A 17,646-nucleotide genomic window follows, 5' to 3' on the forward strand; every position below is an offset into this window, starting at 1 on the left:
ACACACCTATTTAAAGGCAGCAATGCTTCAGAATACCAGTTGCTGGAAATCAGCAGAGGGGAAGAGTGCTCTTGTGTTCAGGTTTTGCTTGAGGGATCCCCACAGACAACTGGCCGGCCACAGTGTGAACAGTTTGCTGGACTAGAAGGGCCAATGGCGTGATCCAGGAGGCTCTTCTCATGTTCTTAGGTTCAATGATCCAATTCCCAATGCGGCACAATATTTATTATTATTATTATTATTATTATTATTATTATTATTATTATTATTATTATTTGGAATAATGATGCTGGTACATCATACCTACCGGATAACTGTGTCACTACTTATATCGTCTAAGTCGCATAGGACATATGCATCACAGTTCGACTTTCTTGTTATTGTTGTTCCTCTTATCGCCCGATGCCTCCCGGTGTCCCTCTCCCTCTCTCTGCGTCAAGAAGCGCGGAGCGCAATTAACGAAGCGCGTCAGTTTCACTCTGGAGAAGGGGAGGGAGGCGAGGAAGGAGGAGCGGGCGAGTGGGTGGGTGGGTGTTTCATTAAAAGACAGTGGCTGTTATGCGTTTATGACATCAGCCCCCTCGCTTATATACTTAGGGAATGACCCAGAGCTCCCTTTATGGTCCAGACCTTCTGAAATCAGCTCAAGGCAGTAGGAAAGCCGAAGACCTCTCAACTCTCTCTCTCTCTCTTTACCTCTCTCTCTTTCTCTCTTTCCCGTGCGTTTCCCTCCCTCTCTCCGCGTGTGTGTCTCCCTCTCTCGCTCACACAGCTTGTCCTTTCTTTGTACGGACTTTACTTTCTAGAGGGAAAGAAGCATGGCAAAACTGAGGATGCAGCTAGTGTGCGCGATGCTCCTGGCGCTCGCCTCCTGGAGCCTGTGCTCAGGTAAGTCCCGTTACTGCAGCCTCTCTCCGCAGGGCGAACGGCAAGGGGCGCCTCTTTTCGGGCTTGCCTCCCTCTCTGGCGAGGAGGAGGACGCAGGGAGATTTGATGCTAAACTGGGAGAGCCGCATGCAAGGGAGTCTGCGTTGCCAAATGCCTAGTCAATCGCGAAATACTTGGTCAGATTCAAAGATTGGGCGCTCAGCAGGGCGGATGCTGTGGTGGAGCCGCTCTCAGGAGGCGTCTAAACTCGGAGATTTATTGCAGTGTGCGTGTGCGCGCAAGACTAACACACAACTTTCAAGGGAGCGTGTGCGTGTGATTGCCAACGCGCGCGCGCTTCTCTCCTCTGCATCTGCTAAAAAACCGGACCAAATGTACCAAAATAGTTCACTATAAGCTATCTTGATACAGTTGGCCCCATCGAGGAAGATTCGTTCTAGGACTCTGAAAACTGACGAACCACACCTGAAACCGAATGAAAAATTCCTATGGCTTAATCCAGGCTTCGATAGGCTTGCCGTGCGCTCAGTCGTACACATGGAGAAAGAAGGTGATTCTAGATCAAAACTGAAAGAAGACCCTTTAATGTGAAACAAACAGTAGATCCATTTCGAAGACAGGCAACTCGGCTCTGGTCCTCAGGTCTACTGTACATTTGCTGGCTAGTTTTACGGCATTTCACCTTTTTAACCCGTAATTCAGTTCTCTTTTGGTCAAATACAATGAGGAAAGTAATCTATCTCATAGGCTGTTGTGAGAACGAGGGTGCTTTCAGATGGGCACTTAATATTGTTAATGGGTTGTTCAAATATAAAAGGGTTATTGTCAACAGGTGGTGCACATATGTGTGTGTACACACACACAGTGCTATTTTTCTTGAAAAAGAGGTTCACTATGAAAACTTCCCTCATTCTCTTAGAATGGCAATGGCGCCCACCTGAGAGGTGCCAGAACTGAGTTCCCTGCATTTTCCCCAGAAAAAGCAAATCCTGATTAAGTGAGGTGGAGGTTGAATTGGACTGGCATTTTGATACCTTGACATCTTATGGATGCTGTGAAAAGCATGCATAGCCAGGGCATCCATCATCAACTCCTATCTGAAAGCACCCTGAATGGGATAAGAATGTATGGTTACTTGATTTGGCTCATAAGGTGAGGAATGGCTGCAAAGTAAAAGAGAAGGTTCTTTCTGAAACTTTGGGCAAGATTTCCTGAAAGGGCAAAACTGCATCTTTCCAGTCTGTCCACAGCTGAAACTCATCAATGACATGGTTGATTTCACATGAATTTAAAGGATCAGAAATAACTTTTCTCAGTGAAAATGCGGGTTTAAGTAAATGTAGCAGCAGATCACCATAAAGAAATAAAGAAAACATAGGGATATTTAATGCAAATATACTGCTTTAAATCAACTCTCCTCACCTCCCAAGAATGATCTTTTAGTAACTTGTACTTTGGAATATCATTTCCCATAATGAAAAAAGCTGCAGTGTGCAGAATGCAAAATAGTCTGATATTCCTTTGATACACAGAGAGACATAAACTAGGGTTCAAATCAAATCAAATTCAAAATCCAAGTTCAAATCAAATGTACATGTGTTTCATGACTATTCGTGAAATATTTCATGGAGTAAAGAGGTATTTCGTATTCAGCTGCTTCATGTAGAGTTCAAAACTCAATGATACATGGTTCAAGACTAGAGCAAAAGTATTCCCAATCTCATTTAAAATGCTTATGCCTTAAACCTTTGTATCTTTATGTGGATGTAGTGAAGTCGCAACCCAGAATCCAGTGCAGTTACAATGAAGGAATTCTTTTTTTAAATCAGTGAGGTTTAAAGTTAAACAACACTTCAATTTTTGTGTCATGCTGAACCCAATGAATCTTACTTTCAAAAACAGTGTTTAGGGGAGCACCTAACAGCTCTCTCCCTTTTTAAAATCAGTTTTTATCTCCCTTTTTATCAGTATATTGCATTTTCCTACCGTGAGAAATGTCAAAAGCACATAAACTATTGTTTGAGGGCTTTACAGATATTGGGTACTATAATATCCCAGTTGATAACATGAATACTTTGATATAAACTGTTCTCATCCCAGTGTCAGAAACAGAGCTTTCTCAACTTTTTTATTTTAAAAAATAAATTCTCTGTTACCAATTGTGCTGTTAAGTGTTAAGAAAGTTGTTTTAAGAAAAGTGGTATTTAGATCTACTTAAAACAGCAGGAGCTGTTTTCTGCAATGGCACAGCACTTCTCTTTTGCAAATGTTCTACTGCAATCGGCTGTTATTATAAAGCCAAGGGAACACTTATGCAAATATTCCATATTTCAATTTGAGAACATTGCTATTCCTTGTACTTGATCATCTCAACCACAATCTAGTGATAAGTACTTTTAAATCCCACTGGATTCCAATGGGAAGTGCAAGCACTTGCCAAAAAGCTTTCATTAAAACCAGTGCAGTGCTTTAAGTTTGACAGACTCACACCAGTGATATTCATAGACAGTCCATAGAACATTGGATGATTGCCATTGAACTCACTGAGCTTTTAATCTGAATACTTAGATTTACATATTTATAGTTAGAACTGGACAATAAATGAAGTGGAACACAGCAGGGTAGCAAATACTACTACCATTCATCTCTTTAACCCTTAGGACATGATATGTCAAGTATGACATGAGGTTGAATGTGACTCTAGGTTTCAAAATCTGCTTGTGATTTCATGGAGTTGAAACAGGATGCTTTTCATACAGATTATAGTAGCAGTTCTCGAGTGTAACTATCATTTTCAGTTGTCTTTAGCATCATTATTCTAATCTGCACATCCATGAGTTGTTTTCACTTATTCTGGAGATATACAGTGGTACCTCGGGTTACATACGCTTCAGGTTACCTACGCTTCAGGTTACAGACTCCGCTAACCTAGAAATATTACCTTGGGTTAAGAACTTTGCTTCAGGATGAGAACAGAAATCGTGTGGCGGTGGTGTGGCAGCAGCGGGAGGCCCCATTAGCTAAAGTGGTGCTTCAGGTTAAGAACAGTTTCAGGTTAAGAACAGACCTCCAGAATGAATTAATTACGTAACCAGAGGTACCACTATATGTACATGGTATTACTTTGCCTAGATAGATATTTTCCCAGATCTTCCACAGTTCACCCATAATTTTTTTTTGAAGGATTGTTTTTCCTTACAGGAAGATGCACACTAATACGGTTTTTTAAATTCACTCACATGCCTATATACCCACATGTGAGAGCCAGTGTGGTGTAGTGGTTAAGAGTGGTAGACTTGTAATCTGGTGTACCGGGTTCGCATCCCCGCTCCTCCACATGCAGCTGCTGGGTGACCTTGGGCTAGTCACATTTCTCTGAAGTCTCTCAGCCTCACACACCTCACAGAATGTTTGTTGTGGGGGAGGAAGGGAAAGGAGATTGTTAGCCGCTTTGAGACTCCTTAGGTTAATGATAAAGCAGGATATCAAATTCAAACTCTCCTCCTCCTCCTCCTCCTCTCTACCGCAATGTTTTTTGTTATTATACACCAAGTTGTCCAGATTCCTTCACTCTAATATAACTGCCTACTTTGGGCAGCATTCTTTCAGCAATATCGTTTCTCATATGATTTGTATTGCAATCTAGCTCCATTAGAGATGATGAAAAAAATGTTGATTTTAAGCAGATGTGGCTTGCACCTATAAGTTGGCATCTGTCTGCCACTTATAATTTATACTATAGACCTATTAATAACACTATTCCAAAGATACTGTGTTCATTGTGTGAACTTAATACTGTAATAGATATGATCAACCGATTATTCTGTTTAAATTTTACTAGGTTAAATCACTATGAATATTATTGGGTGGTTCCAACCAAGTCATTAGTTTTAATATGTCCATTTCATTGTTGTTTTCAGCTACTGGTGCCCTTGGAAAAACCCTGTGACAACATAATACCCCTTAAGTATCTTCGTACATGTTTGTATATCTTGGCCCCCAATCATAGTTATGACTTAAAACCGTTAATGATTAAATTTTATTGCTATCAATGGCACAGTGAACTTGATCTTATTCATATTTATTTAGAGAGAAGTCCCAGTACTTTCAATGAAACTCAATCTCAATAATTGTGCACAGGGTTGCAGCCTTAGCCACAGCAAACCATTGGGGCCAAATGAACTTAGTTGCTCTTCTCCTACTTCTCTTGGAATGCAATAAATTTCCCCCTGCAATTCAGTGTTGAAATAAATTACTTCTTATTCATGGATCGGTCCTCCAGACTTATCCTTCCCTTGGGGAAAAAGGGGGGGGGGAGAACTTCAAGACTTGCTAGCTTGCTAGTATAGGGGTCACCTATGTTAGCAGAAAACTCTAAACCCCATTGGAACCATAAATCTCTTACTGTTTTAGTCACGTGGATCCATACATACAAACTCACTGAATATGGAATGTTTACTGTGAAAAGTGTCCTTTCTGCCAAAAAGAGGTTCAACGCTATTTGACCTCTTGGATTTAAATATTTTCAGGATGTGCCTCTGGGTAACTGTAGTAGGAATTTAAAATAATCAAGTCATTAAACCTACCCCCTCATCAATGGGTTCTGAGCCCTAAAATGGTGGTGGAGCCCTAAAAGGTTGCAGTGGACCAATAATAAGCTGCTTTCATGACTGAGCTGCACTTTTCCAGAGAGAGAGACTGCATAAATCAGGGAATGTGTATTAAAGAACAAACCACTTGCCAAGCATTTATTTTAGCCAGTGCTTAACCCTAAAATCCCTTTAAAGGATATTCCTAAATCCTATGTGTTGAAACCCAAATGCTAGTGATTTATAATGAAATAGCAAACATATGTTTCTGATTAACTCGCAGATTCAGAAGAGGAAATGAAAGCCTTAGAAGCTGATTTATTGACCAATATGTATACATCAAAGGTAATGTTTTTCCCCTTTTCCCCACAGAATGCATGAATTCTCAAATATATTTGTTTTAGCATACAATCATAAAACCACAGTTTTACAATATTCTATACAAGGTATTGTGCAAAAATTCTCTTCAATTTCAAAGACAGCAGAAAACCAAAATCTATGGGTGAAGGAATAGTGAAAAATTGATGTTTTCTCAGCTGAACTGTTGATACATTTACTGAACAGCCAGCATGGCATTATGGCCTGAAGTACATTTATTTGAGGAAGATATATTCCTGGGCAGAATATACCTGATGAAAGTTAAGGTAACATAAAAACAAATAATGATGCAACTTATTAAAAGGTGTGCAATTAGCATATCAAGCCAGTGAAAATCCATCCCAAGAACTGCTAGTTTTATCCATTTATAGTGAACCACAAATTGATAGAAAAATTACTTCCATGGCATGAAATCAGTGAATGATGGTTCCTTCATTTTGAGGATATTGTATCCTTCATGTTTGGTCTCAAATGGATGGCCTCAGGATCCCACAGGTGACATATCAAAATGCGGAACATATGGTTTGACAGGCAGGTAGCCAAAGAAAGGGTACCCAAGTAATATCTCCTTAATGTAAGTGAATAGTTAATGCTTTGCCATCAAAAGATTTATTGCACGGGTTAAAAGCAGGATCCTTGAGACACAAATGGTTATCCCCCCACTCCGAAATTTAATCTAAATTTTCATCTAAATTTTGGCAAGCTATAGTCAATATTACCATTTTCCAAGTCTTTCACCTGAAATCCATATGATCAGGACCTTTGTCTTTGCTGGTTCAGATGATTGCAGTCTTGTGGCCTTGGTAGAAATAGCATTTGTGCTGCTATTACTAATTGCTCTAAAAGAATTCTCTAATATAATTGGGGGGGGGGGAGAGAGATTCTCTCTCTCTCTCTCTCTCTCTCTCACACACACACACACACATACTAGCCACAGCGTTGTGTTTTGTTAGGATGATGCCTCGGTTAAACTGGGTGATACCTTGGAGGAAAATTTAGACTAATCCTTACTTGAAGACATGATCAAAGCCATCAAAAGGCAATATACACTCTCATCTATGGCTAGAAGAGTCTTCACACTGAAGTGAAGCATAGGAGATGGGAGCCTGTGGTCCTCCAAATTTTTATAGACTAGAACTCCCATCATGTCTTATTATTGGCAATGCTGGTTGTGGTTGACATTAGTTGGAGGCCACAGGCTCCCAAGCTCAGTTATACATGGTTGCTGAGGCGTTAGCAGCTGCCATAAATTGCCAGGAAAAAGTATAAAACATAAAGAAAACATGAATATATATGGGCAAGGGGGAGACAACCAAAGAACCTATCTGACACAAAAATGAGCAAATTGGTTTCAACAAAAAGAGATGCAAATGCAAACTGAAGTTGTGTGGACCCATAAAGACAAACAGATTTATTGTGGCATAAACTTCCATGGGCGGCTCTAGTCATTAAGCGTAGTCTTCAAGGTGACTCATAACTTTTTGTGTGCGTTTGCTACAGCAGACTAACTCAGCTAAGCCCCTTTCGGATTTATAACAAAGGGAATTGCTGGCACTTTTTAATTTAGATATTTGAAAGTGGAATGACAAATGTATCATTACTTCTGATGTACATGCTTTTTCCTTCCCTGGGCCACCACCGCCTAATTTCACCTCAAACAGGTTTTTGAAGGCCAAACTCTCCAAAGCCTGTTGAACATAAATGATGGTGGGCTGAACTCTGACACTCTGGCAGCTATGGATCTAACAATCTACCAACAGCTGTCTGAAATAGCAATCGTCCAATAATCTTTCCCCACCCTCTTTTACTCTGATAAAATACGTGGATAGCACATTGGTAAAGCATACCAGAGGATGGCATTAATGAGGCAAACCTTTTCTTCTGGTTTGTGTGATATCCTTTGGGAAGAATTGTCATGGCTAGGTTCACAACCCATCCAATGGCCTTAAACTGAACAGCATAAAGGGATGAAGAAAAATAAACATGAAAGAAAACTGAGTGCTACAAACCTCAGGACTGAGCAACAAAGTATCCAACTGGCATGCTGCCTCAATTTTGAACATTAAAAAAAAATAAATCAGAAATGTTACATTTATTTCTGGCAGGGTGCATGCACTTTCATGAATGCTTTATTTCTTTTTCTTTTTTTCCTCTTTTAAAATTAGTGTTCTCCTGTGATGAAACGATTCCCTGGACAGGGTTTTTCTTTTGTTTTTAAAGCCAGATTTCTTGTATGCATCGTTCACATTGCAAATCTTCTGCATTTCAGCAAATTGCTCCACAACTCTTGAAAACTTCACACTCTGATTCTCTTTAGGGCTTCTCCAGATGATGTGTTTATTGAGCATTCATCCCAGTTTGCTAGTGCAAAACATAGGTACCCCTGCCCGTACGGGCCAGTCTTGACAGACTCTAGGGTTGTGCGCCCATCTCACTCAAAGAGGCCGGGGGCCAGCGCTGTCCGAAGACACTTCCGGGTCACGTGGCCAGCGTGACATCGCTGCTCTGGCGAGCCAGAGCCGCACACGGAAACGCCATTTACCTTCCCGCTAGTAAGCGGTCCCTATTTATCTACTTGCACCCAGGGGTGCTTTCGAACTGCTAGGTTGGCAGGCGCTGGGACCGAACAGCGGGAGCGCACCCCGCCGTGGGGATTCGAACCGCCGACCTTTCGATCGGCAAGCCCTAGGCACTGAGGCTTTAACCCATAGCGCCACCCGCGTCCCTAGTGCAAAACATAGGCAGAGGTTAAATTATGGTCTCCCATTCAGAGCTTTCATCCTGCTTTGAGTGTGGGGTGTTCATATATCTTTTCATTAATCATTAAATCATCACACACTGTCCAGTACAATTCATTTTTGCTCTCCTAACTTCAAAAAGTGGTTTGGTTATTATTATTTTTTTAAAGCTTTTGTTGAGCAACATAGCCCATTCAATCCACTTCAATTGAGGAAGCCTAAATCTCTGGTATGCCCATGAATCCCTCCCACAAAATAGTTCCTTTCTGGAGGTACCATTATTTTTCATTCATTCATTTTCATGGGGAGCCTGATTGTCCCTCCAGATGTTGTTGGGCTCCAACTCCTATCAGCCATAGAAAGAAGGTCCAAGGATCAAGGACAATAGACCAGTAATCTGGAGGGCAGTAAACCCATAAGAATAGCCTGCTGGAGCAAGACAATGATCCTGCAAGGCCTCTCCTCTTCCCAGAGGGGAGGGGTTGTGAGTGGGAGCAGCTTCTCGCAGCAGCAGGGAGGCGTATTCGGCTCCCTGCTTCTGATTTGCCCCGCTGCTGCGACCAAGCCCTTCAGCCGGCCAATAGGGCTGGCTGGTGGGTGGGGTTAGCTGCGTTTAAGCAGCCGTGGCAGCGCTCTGTCCCCAGTCTATTCCTGCTTGCTTCTCCCACCCTCCTTCCCTTTAGGTCAGTTTCCTCTGTGTATTGACCTTGCTATGGACTTCAGTTGGTTGCCTTGGTTGCCCAAGGGACCTGGTAGGACTTTTTTATTCATTTGGCAAATTGGCACCACCCTCTTGGTTTTTTTGCCTACCTCATAGCAACTTGTCACAACTTTCTGGTATTGGCGGATAGGCATTGGAATATGTGTACTGTGTTGGAGGATTGGGTATGCCCATCATCTACCCCTCCTCTTTTGGGTATTCCGTTAAAGGAATCCAGCGGTCGTGGATCCTGTCAGATGCCCTGCTGGTGGCTAGGGCCATGGCACGACCCCCGGTGACATCATGGAGAATCTTCCAGGTGTATTTGCATCAACAAGCTCCTCCCACTGGTTGTTAACCCTGAAATGACTCCCTGCTAAGCGGGGTGGAGTCATGTATTGCTGTTTTATCCACTGCCTAAGCCAATAGTACTCACATGCCGTAACCAATAAAGTTGTGACCTTATTTTGCCCATTAACCAAAAATAATGTGTCTTTGTTTCTTATTATAATCCTATGCGGGTGGCAGGTCTTTGACTCACAACCTGTTCTCACAGTGGCTAACCAGATGCCTGTGGGAAACCAGTGAGCAAAATAAGACCACCGAAACATGCTCCTGCCCCATGGTTTCCAGCAACTGGTATTTGGTAGCATTGTTGCTGCCAACTGTGGAGGTGGAGCAAGCAATCATGGCTAGTAGCCACTGATAGTCCACAAATCTGTCTCGTTCTCTTTTAATGCCATCAAAGTTGGTGGCCATTGCTGCCTTCTAGGGGAGTGAGTTCAATAGTTTGACTAGACGCTGCAGGAAGATGTAATTGTTTTATTTCTCCTGAAACTTCTAACATTCAACTTCATTGGATTTCCACAAGTTCTAGTGTTATGGAAGAGGGACAAAAGCTTTCCTCTAGTCACTTTCTCCATACCAAGCATATTTTATAAACTTCATTCATGTTGTCTCTTGCTTGCTTTTTTCTCTGAATTAAAAAGACACAAATGCTGCAGTCTTTCTTGACAGGGGATTCACTCAATCCCCTTTGGTTACCATTTTGGTTATCCATCCTTGCTTTGGATCATCAAAGTCAGCAGCTGTTGCCTTAAGAGTGTTTACCTGAGCATTCAGGGTTGTATCCAGCTAAGCAGATAGAGTAAGTCCACTGAAAGAAATGAATCCATTATCATCATATCCAATAACTTCAATCTGTCAATTCTGCATGGAACAAGTACTGGATACAAAACTCCTGCAAAACAGAGATGTATATGAGTACCTTAATAATTGTTCATGTTCATGCTCAATAAAAACATATCATTCAGATGAAATCCTAAACCATCTTTCAGAAACCCAGGCTTTGCCACTTTTTTTGTTTTGCTTCCTGGACCCATCTGTTATTGCATCCCGGTAATTAAGTTGTCAAACGATCCTGCAAGGCTTGGACAGGTTCAGTTCCAAAGTAACCTTGCTTCAAAATGTCTTTCATAATTAATTAAAATTGTCACTTCATGGGTAAAAAAAATTCAGGAAGGTCTTGACTGCAATTTCAAAACAAAACTTTGATAAATTTAATATTGGTGGGATGAAAAGGCTCAGTTTGTAGGATGTGTAGATCACAGAGTGGGTGCAGTCAGGCTGTCAGAAGCCATGGATCATTTTAGAGGGGATCATTGTCTTAAAGGAGACATGACTGGATCTTAGAAAGAATCCTGAATATGTGGATTTAATCACATAATGTATTTCAGTTTTCCATGAAACTGTGGGTATTGTTATGACAAAAATAATAGATTAAATAAACACAAGCTTATTGTGATACTATATAGAAAACACACTCATTTATGCCTACTAAAGGTAAAGGTAAAGGGACCCCTGACCATTAGGTCCAGTCGTGGCCGACTCTGGGGTTGCGGCGCTCATCTAGCTTTACTGGCTGAGGGAGTCGGCGTACAGCTTCCGGGTCATGTGGCCAGCATGACTAAGCCGCTTCTGGTGAACCAGAGCAGCGCACGGAAACGCCGTTTACCTTCCCAACAGAGTGGTACCTATTTATCTACATGCACTTTAATGTGCTTTCGAACTGCTAGTTGGCAGGAGCAGGGACTGAGCAACGGGAGCTCACCCCGTCACGGGGATTCGAACCATGACTTTCTGATTGGCAAGTCCTAGGCTCTGTGGTTTAACCCACAGTGCCACCTGTATCCCTCTAGCAAGTTTCAATCCTTTGTCCTACAAATGAAGGTGTGGGGAACCTGTGGTCCTCCAGAAGTTGTTGGATTCCAACTCCCGTCAGTCCTGGCCACCATGGCCCAAGGTCAGGGATAACGGGAGCTTAGCAGCATCCAGAGGGCCACATATACACCATCCCTAATTTATATGTACAAAGAAAAGAAATTCTGAATGTTAGAAGTAAGCTTTCCACTTTGAAAAATCTCTTAAGGCTCTCTTGAATTGTCACTTATCCAAAAGCACAGATGTAACAAGGTTTATTTTAACTGGCAAAATAGCAGGAGTCTGGGGAAATGTTTTGCATTTGGAGCCAACAATTCAGTGTCTGTACATCCATGGTGGAAAATTGCTCGATAGAATGAAAGTACTCTAGAGAGAGAATTGTATCTTTTTTCCAAACTAATTAACAAAATTAGTTACAAAGTGTTAATGAACTGACAGAAAAACCTTCTCAGTGTAGTAAAAGTGAAGTGTTTTGATGTTAACACACTTTCCTCATTTGCATTCTTAAATGCAAGGAACATTGTTTAGGTAAGCAGTGAAGGTGAGACTGACTAAAACAGAAAGACTGGTGATCCGTAATCGAAATGTCATGCTCAAAGCGGGAGAGGTGGCTCATCTGTAAGTGATGGAACTTAGAAGTTCTCCAGATAAAATGCATCCAGTATTAAAACACCCAAAGTTTACTTGAGTTACTTAAGGGATTCATCTCTATTTACAAAGCACAAAGACTTGTAAATAATGTCTAAACCAACCTTAGAGCTATCAGGATCCAGTTAACATTTTTAAGAAGCATCAGCAGAAATGTAGATCTTCAAGATATGATTAAAAGTTAAGGACACTGGATTGTAACCATTTCATTTCTACTCAAATTACACCTATGAAAATCTATATCCATTCATTTCAATAGGTTGACTCTGAGTATGACTGGCACTGAATACAACCATAAGCTCAGATCACTCAAAGACTGAGCAATGACAGTTGGGAGTGGACAGCCCTAGGAGGGTAAATATTTGATTAACTGCCCATGACTGGGTTGGGAAGATGAACCCTCTAACAATTTTTAATCACACAGAATGTATGCTATCACTAGCATGCCATCATTTTGGCCCAGATGGTGAGCTTAACAAGCTGCCAGGATCTAGAGCTTTGTGAGTATCACTGTGACTCTCAGAATCAAGGGAAATGAAATTCTGATATGCTGAGAAGCATCTCTAACCTTGTGTCAGCTTGCAGCCTGAATGACAGCTGCTGAATCTGTGCTATATGGGCAGGGTGGATGGCAGAACAGAATAGCAGGCAAAACCTAATCCTCACAATTAAACCTTCAGCCTCCTGTGACATATGAAGCACTTAGCATACAGGAACAACAGCTATATGGAAACCTGAGAGCACATTCAAAAACCTTATTCTGTTATTCAAGTGGCACTATCTACTGATAACAGGCAAGAACATCTGACATGCTGTGCCTGTTGATCTTTCAGATAAACAAGGCGAAGCCTCCTCAGTGGAAAATGACCCTTCTAAATATCTGTGACCTCATCAGCAACATAAACAACCAGGAAGAGGATGTGGGTGATGTTGAAGAAGAAGACCTCCTGTCAAGAAGACAGTTTCCCTCTACTCTTGATGGCTCTAGTTTGGAAGCATTGTTGACGTTGTACCAGCTTCAGAAAGTCTGCCACAGCAGAACCTTTCAGCACTGGGAGGTAAGTCAAATCATGCTGGGAACACAAGTTTTGCTTTACTTTGATCATATTACTATGAAAAAACATTTTTATTCATACAGTGCACAGATGAAATTATTTGTGTATTTTTTAATGTTAAACAACAACTGATGAACTCCTTTTACCGGTCCACAATAGAAAGTGTCCTTTCATATTGTATCACAGTGTGGTATGCTGGCCTGACAGCCACAGACAGAAAGTCTCTACATAAAATATTATTTAAAAAAAAATAAAATATTATTTTTAAAAAAAAAACAACAGAAAGTCTCTACAGAGGGTGGTGAATAAAGCACATGGTATCATGGGCTGTCCCCTGAGTCCGCTAGATGACATTGCAAGGGATTGTTGCCTTAGGAGAGTGAGAAAAATTCTCAGGGATGACTCACACCCCAGCCATCACCTCTTTAATCTTCTACCCTTGGGCAGGAGATATAGAAGTATAATCAGCCGTACCAACAGGCTAAAAAATAGCTTCTATCTGTGGACTGTTAGGCTGTTGAACGAAAAATAACATAGTGAAATTGACTTGTGAGGTGGTGTGTTGTTTGATAAGAGATTGAGTGCTGGGGGTGGGGAGGGAGGCTCATTTAATTTCATTCTACACAGGCTGTACAATGACAATAAAGGTATTATTATTCTTTTCCAGTTAGCAAGGTATTGAATGAAGACCGCCCATAGTTTAACAGGTCTTCAGGCTGGTCTTTTTATTCCTTGATTAGGAATGTCATAGATTTATTCCTAAATGATGAAGGAAATTGTATTGGACCCAGACTTGCCCTTAAACCTCAGAGTCTGACTTCTGAAGCACAGTATGCTAAGTAATACTTTAAAAGGCAAGGCATTAAAAAAGTACGAAGTCCCATCTCCTTGACTACTGCAAATCACCAACTAGTTCCCATACATCTAGAAATAGATGGAAAGAGTTCAAAAGGAGATGGAGTGCAGGTAACATCCAGTCAGTCTTTATTTCTGCATGCAATACTTTTCTGATCCTTAGGACACGAAGGGTATTATTTTATTATTATTCATTTCACTTCTATACAGCTTTCTATTTTTAAGGGGGGAGGGAATCTCAAAGCAGTTTACAAGACATTAAAACATCAAATAAAACAATCCAGAATAAAACATTCAAATATTGGAAGTAATTCAGATATAAATGATACATTCGAAACAACACAATTAACAGGAAACTAAAATATTTTCTTAAATATTTCAAATGATTTCTCCAGTTGGAGTTGGGGGGAAATCCCTATTGGGTAATGGGAGTTGTTGGGGAAAGCTGGTGTAATTGTTCACTCATGTTGACAATTCTATAGTAATTGATTAGCTCATATTACACGGTATTAACTTTAGGCAGCATAGATGAGAGATGAGAGATAGATGATAGATAGATAGATGATAGATAGATATGATTCAGATGTGCTCCTCTCACCAAAAATCCATAGGAAAACAATGATTCCATATTATCTTGTTATTACCAACAGTTACTTCAGCAAGATGTTTATGACCCTGAAAATGCAAGCCAAGATAAAGATCTGATGAAGCGGAAAACTCCTTACATTCTGAAACGGCAACTGCACGTCAACAAAGCCCGACGACCATACATACTGAAGAGGAGTTCATATTACTGACTCAGCAGTTAAAGTAGTGTTTATTTAGTTTCTAAGTAACTGTGCTTTATGGTTACCTTATTTCAACCTTAAATCTTATTTGTGTGGAAAATAGATTATGGAAAGTGACTGTGTCTTTCTTGCCACTGTTGTTTCTTGGTTGTGATTTTTTCCTACTTAAAATTCATTGGAATAATACATTTGAAAATAAATCTAGTTTCTAAGCATTATGCATTGTACACCACTGAGAATTTTGAAGAGTTGGCAACATTGTTTACTCTGTGATACACAATCCTTTCAGCAAGTAGAAGAGCATAGTTGTATAAAGCATTTCAAGGATATTTCATAATTCAAGCCATGTTGAATTATCCATAGTTATTACACAAGTAAATTGCAATATAAAACATTTTGACATTCATGATGATGAGTTATTCCATCAGTTACTACAGAATGCTTATTAATAAATTCATAACACCCAAATGCATTTTTATCGTCCATTCTAGCTCAAACTGATTCAGAAAATGAAGGACAAAGCCCATAGAAATTATATACATCTTAAACCCCAAACAAATCAGGGGGATTGACAGCACAATCCTATGTTCAGAAGTAAATCCCATTCTATCCAGTGGGGCTGGATGCAAAGGACTGGAGTCTTTATGACACAATTAAAACTCCAATCCTTTACTCATTTTCTTGGGGGCAGAGACGGAAATAGCTGTCAATTTCAGTTCTATCCATTTCTCATTTTTTCCCCAATATCAAATTCAGTTCTCCACATATCTGCACCAATTTCCATATTCTGTCTCTTAAAAAATCCTCATGAAAATTTATCAGCATTTTTGGTATGAATGTCTCCCAACACAGAAATGTATGTATGCAGTTCTAACTAACGTACACAGTGTTGCGTGTAATTTATCCTAATGTAATGCATTTTGTACGATATTTTCACAAATAGCCTCATCTTTCCCCTCATATATACCTTAGAGAAATATTATTTGATCAGAGAATTGCATCACATAATTCAGATACATGCACATTTCAAAGGATAGCTGTGCTTTTGTTCTCATAATGTTTCAGAAAGTGTGGACTTTGATAGATTTGGCTTTAAATGAGAACTGAATTGAATTTTCTTCCCCAGCCCTACTTTGGAGTAAGTGCCATTGAACTCAGTGTGACTTACTTCTGCATAGACATGCCGTGGATCGTACTGCGAATTTATAAGGAGCACTTAACTGTCTTAGGATCACTATCTCCTAGAACCCAATGGACACAGTTTGGAAATGAAATATTGTCAACTGGTTTGGAGAGCAGAAAGTATGGCAATCATTGGGGCTGGGCTTGATTTCTCAACTGGAAGCTACACTGATTGCTTTGATATGGAAATTGATAGGATAGATTATAAAGTGCTTCAGGTGCTCCATTTTACTGAACTTGCATGGCTAGGGTATGATAGGATATGAATTTAAGTTATAGAGAACTCTTCATCAGGCATGAAGTGAATATCTATTGGAAGCTTCAGACCTCAGAAAGAAGAGTGAAACTGGATGTGAAACTTCCTGCAAAGTGGGAAGAGTATAAAGGTTCACTAATGTGGGGGAGGGGACGCGGGTGGCGCTGTGAGTAAAACCTCAGCGCCTAGGACTTCCCGATCTCATGGTCGGCGGTTTGAATCCCCGCAGTGGGGTGCGCTCCCGTCGCTCGGTCCCAGCGCCTGCCAACCTAGCATTCGAAAGCACCCCCGGGTGCAAGTAGATAAATAGGGACCGCTTACCAGCGGGAAGGTAAACGGCGTTTCTGTGTGCTGCGCTAGCTCGCCAGATGCAGCTTGTCACGCTGGCCACGTGACCCGGAAGTGTCTGCGGACAGCGCTGGCTCCCGGCCTCTAGAGTGAGATGAGCGCACAACCCTAGAGTCTGTCAAGACTGGCCCATACAGGCAGGGCTACCTTTACCTTTACCTTTAATGTGGGGGAACTCAAGGGCAAATCCTTACTCAGTCTTTAAGCTCATTAGGTATCGTCAAACCAGTTGCTATCATTCAGCTTAACCTACCCTCACAGAGGGTATGGAATACAGCTCTGACAATACTGATAATTTAATTTTTTTTATAAAAACACATTTTAAGCAAATTAAAGGTGCTAAAATGTTTTCAAAAACCTAATGAGACTCATACATTCACTAAAATTGGATTATACTTAGAATTCCTGAAAGCAGAACTATCCCCAGACCATATGCCAAGATAAAGTAAGCACTTTTAATACCACACTGATCAATCAAAGCATCAGTATCGGACTGATAACAGCTCAGCATGTTCTCAGGCTGTGGTTCCTCTCATCATCTGCTGCCTTTCAAGTGAAGATACCAGCATTGGAACCTGGGAATTTCTTCATGAAAAACACATTATTTTCACCAAGCTATGAATGAGAGATGGAGAATCAATGGTCCTGCTAGACTACCATTCCCATCTTAAGTGGCCATGTTGACTGAGGCTGATGAGAGCTGGAGTCCACCACCATCTGGAAGGTCACAGGTTCTCGCTCCTTCCGTGAGCCCTTCCCAGCTCAAAATATGATGAGACTTTTTGAACTGCAGGTCTTTGTATTTTGAATACCCCCCTACAAATTTACCCCATCACTAGCCCTTATTAGTGCAGGTTCTGAAGATGCTGAAAAGGTTGGAAAGCCAGTGAAACAATCTAGGCAGAAAACAAATGGTAGATAACGGAAAGGAAATCCCAGTGGCACAGGGAAGCAGCAGGTAGAAATGATGATGGATACAAGAGTGAATGGATGCTTGTGTT

At 40.9% G+C, this 17,646-nt stretch overlaps 1 protein-coding gene across 1 annotated transcript; it reads left to right on the forward strand.

Annotated features, from left to right (window-relative positions):
* The first annotated feature begins 553 nt into the window (after positions 1-553).
* On the forward strand, positions 554-15,086 carry NTS (neurotensin). Its single transcript, XM_083401011.1, has 4 exons — positions 554-888; positions 5,761-5,822; positions 12,995-13,219; positions 14,722-15,086. Exons 1-4 carry the CDS (start codon positions 819-821, stop codon positions 14,866-14,868), a joined length of 504 nt encoding a protein of 167 aa, XP_083257137.1. The 5' UTR covers positions 554-818; the 3' UTR covers positions 14,869-15,086.
* The last annotated feature ends 2,560 nt before the right edge of the window (positions 15,087-17,646 follow it).

Source organism: Podarcis tiliguerta (genome assembly GCF_965153285.1).
Source record: "Podarcis tiliguerta genome assembly, chromosome: 10".
Lineage (NCBI taxonomy): Eukaryota > Metazoa > Chordata > Lepidosauria > Squamata > Lacertidae > Podarcis > Podarcis tiliguerta.

What these genes read in the sequence shown, in the direction of transcription:
- NTS (XM_083401011.1), top strand. Translation starts at nt 819, where the DNA reads ATGGCAAAACTGAGGATGCAGCTAGTGTGCGCGATGCTCCTGGCGCTC. An exon ending in CTCCTGGAGCCTGTGCTCAG is followed by an intron (nt 889 to 5,760) that starts GTAAGTCCCGTT and finishes ATTAACTCGCAG; the next exon opens with ATTCAGAAGAGGAAATGAAA. An exon ending in GAACCTTTCAGCACTGGGAG is followed by an intron (nt 13,220 to 14,721) that starts GTAAGTCAAATC and finishes TATTACCAACAG; the next exon opens with TTACTTCAGCAAGATGTTTA.